Source organism: Ixodes scapularis, unplaced genomic scaffold (assembly GCF_016920785.2).
Source record: "Ixodes scapularis isolate PalLabHiFi unplaced genomic scaffold, ASM1692078v2 PGA_scaffold20__3_contigs__length_1032517, whole genome shotgun sequence".
NCBI lineage: Eukaryota > Metazoa > Arthropoda > Arachnida > Ixodida > Ixodidae > Ixodes > Ixodes scapularis.
This window is the reverse complement of record NW_024609847.1, coordinates 966,049-969,559: the sequence shown is the minus strand read 5'-3', so window position 1 is coordinate 969,559 and position 3,511 is coordinate 966,049. Positions and strand designations below refer to the sequence as shown.

General features: G+C 48.2%; 1 protein-coding gene across 1 annotated transcript; it reads left to right on the top strand.

The window, feature by feature from the left end:
• Positions 1-331: 331 nt before the first annotated feature.
• LOC121836229 lies at positions 332-2,806 on the top strand. The gene has a single exon (XM_042291081.1). It carries the CDS (start codon positions 332-334, stop codon positions 2,804-2,806), a length of 2,475 nt encoding a protein of 824 aa, XP_042147015.1.
• The last annotated feature ends 705 nt before the right edge of the window (positions 2,807-3,511 follow it).

Below are 3,511 nucleotides of genomic sequence, written 5' to 3'. Positions count from 1 at the left end.
CTTGATCTCACGGTAGCGATGAAAAGAAAGGACGTAAACCGAGAAACCCGGATATGCAGAACTGGTAACTGCGGTAGTGTTGATTACAGTGTACACTCATTTCACGTAAATATTAATTTCAGCCCCCGATTAGGCACACAATTTAAAAATAATAATTTTTTATTTGTAGGAATTCGGCACTGTAACGAAGATGCCCAATTTCACGAGCAACGTTGGGTATCGCTAGTTAATTCGCAGTGTTGCTATTCACGTACGCAAACAGGATCTCGACGCCTTTCTTTTATCGCAGAGGTGCCAATTCAATGCGGTTTTTACTGGACCTTTTAGGAAAATGACGTTTTGGCGCTGCCCGCTGTGTGTGTTCTTCGCGGTGAACCTGATAAGAGTGATAAATCACGTAGCAGAAACACATAGTGCGGAGTCGAACTTTACGATACTTTGCGGCATCGATGGCTGCTGTCACACATTCAAGGTGTTCAACTCGTATCGCCGCCACGTTTACCGGAGTCACTCCGAGCATCTACAGACGTCCGGGGGTTGCGGGTCTGGTCTCGCTGCCGTCGGAGGAGCGGAACCCCAGAACGAGGTCGACCCCCACAACGAGGTCGACCCCCACAACGAGGTCAACGCAGAGGACCTATCATTTGACGTCCCTCAAGAGCAAGCAGCGGCTGCTCCCCTTTCACCAACTGAGAGGCCCATCGAAACATTCGACGAGTTTGTTAGAGGTCTGCAAACGAACATCTGCTTGTTTTTTTTTAAACTTGCTGAAAAGCACAAGATGCCACATATGACCTGCGAGAACGTCTTCGGCGACTTCCAGTCTCTGCTCGAGGTGATCCTGAACAAGCATGCCGAGCAGATCCGGCAAGCCATGACCGTTTCCGACACCCTGACTGACAGCCATGGTGTGTTCGGTACCGACTTCCCTAGTTGCCTCTTCGACAAGGTCAAGAGCAGCTATCAGAGGGAACAATTCGCGAAGAGGAACTTCTTGTACGTGGAGCCTGAAGAACACCTGCTCCTAAGCCCAGAGACTTCATCGTTCCAGTACATTCCAATTGGAAAGGTAATTGAAAACCTGTTCGAAGTTCCCGCATTGGCAGAACACCTCTTGCAGCCAGCAGAGCAGTTGAGGACCGATCCACATGAATTGCGGTCCTTTCGTGAAGGCACAGCACTGAAGCAAGTGCCAACGAATAACGATGAATCTGTGCACAACCTTCATGTTGCGTTGTACACTGATGAACTGGGGATTACGAACCCCTTGGGGCCAAATCAAAAGCGACACAAGTTGTTGGTGGTCTATTTTTCCCTACTCGACCTCCATCCAAGATACCGCGCAGACTTGAGCAACATACATTTGACACTGATGGCCAAGTACCAGGATGTCGAGAAGGAGGGACTCCAGAAAGTGTTAGACCCCCTTCTCCGTGACCTGGCTGAACTGAGGGACCACGGTTTTCAAGTTCAAAGCAGCAAAGGAAGTACAAGGGTCAAGGCCACAGTTGCTGCCATTTGTGGCGATAATTTGTCCCTCAACAAGCTTGGAGGATTCTCCTGTTGTTTCAGCAGTGGCAGAGTGTGCAGATTCTGCATGGCCCACAAAGCCACGCTTGCAGACCTCACGAGGGAAGACCTGTGCACATTAAGAAATGCTGCCACACACAGCAAACACCTGTCAGCAATTTCTGTGAATCCAGCATTGAAGAAGCTGTACGGTGTCAATGGACCCTCGCCAATGCTGGCATTGGAGAACTTTGACATCACCAAGCAACTCATGCCGGATGTTATGCACGACCAGTTTGAGGGAGGATTTGCCGTTGTCTTGCACTACACTCTTCAGGGACTCACTTCAGATGGCATCCTGACACTGTCAGACTTTGGCAAAGTGGCAACATTTAAGGTCGGCTTCAACGATAAAAAAAATAGGCCCGAAGAACTGCAAGCTAACTTCTCCAGGGACCACCGTGCCTTAAAAGGCACCGCTTCCCAAAAGTGGTGTCTGTTCAGGCTGCTGCCATTGATGGTTGCATCCTGCATCCCGGAGGGAAACTCACACTGGGAGGTTTACTTGATGTACCGAGAAATTGTGGACATGGTGCTTGCTCCCATCATACCCACTGACATCCTGCCGTATCTTGAAGATAGGATTCAGGCTTTTCTGCGAACCTTCAGCGAGCTGTACACATCAGCTAGTGTCTCTCCCAAGCTGCACTACCTTATACATTACCCTCGAATCATAGAAAGGTATGGCCCTCTACAGCAATACTGGTGCATGCGGTTTGAGGCCAAACACCAGTATTTCAAGAGCATGGCATCGAAAAACAAGAACTTTGTGAACATCGGCAAGTCCCTATCCACACGGCATCAGCTTCTGCAGAGCTACGAGCTCCACATGTATGTTCTTGACAAGAATGTCTGCGCCACCGGCCTCAAAGCCATAGCTCCCGCTGAGCTAAATCCCTGCGCGCGGAGCCTTGCGTCTGATGGCCAGGTATGGGAGGCAAGGTCTGTCAAGACAAGCACAGGAGGCTATCGGAAGAAGGATGTTCTTGTAATGAACAGAACAACGTCCCTCAGCTTTGCTGAGGTTAGTGCACTCTACCTCAAGAATGGTAAAGTGTTTCTCCTCCTCAACGAGCTGGAAGTAGAAATGTACCGCAGGCACAGGTGCTGTTACAAAGTGCGGAGGACCGAGAACTTCTACCTCTCCCAAACTGGCAAGGAAGCCTGTTTCCAACGTTTAGATTTGTACACGGGAGGAGAGATCGTGCCAAAGTGGGACCTCTTCTATTACCCTTAAAGGAACAATGAACAAGATTTTAGAAATTTTCAATGAAGAGTGCTTTCCGAATGTTTGGGGTCCCAGCATGCCATTAAATTTTTTTAGAGAACGCTGCGACATTTATTGCTCTACCTGCGAACAAATTTACGAAACTGAAACTAAGTTTCTGCGCTTTTGCTAGGCGATCCTCCGAAACCAGAAGTGACGGCACATGGGAAGTCAGTCTACATCAGTTTTATTAGTACCACGGTCCTTGCTAGTATTTATTACACACTGTTTTGGTTGCCACGGTGAGTTTTACACTGATCAAAGCGCGAAGCACATACACATTGTGCTCCGTTTCAGAAGTTGTGTGCGGCGCAGGAGAAGGCTAAGGGGCGTAAACAGGCAACCTTGTTTGGATCAACAGGTCCAACAAAAAACAAAAAATATGCACTTCTGTACTTAACCGATCGGTTACATGTGAAAACAGATTAGATTAATTTATTCTGTATGCACTTCCGCTGGATTCTGTGGTCTCGCTAGGCTTGAACGACTAAAGCCAGAGCGAGCTGCTTTCCAAAATGGAGCAGAGTCTGTAATGGTGGCCACCAACACAGTGGCATCCTCGCGAGTGAGAATTAGTACAGGACAATGTTTCAATTCTACCAGAGGTGCATGCCACAAACTATTTTGAACACCCAGTACATGAATACAAAAATGCTCCAAAAGCCGATGATAAAA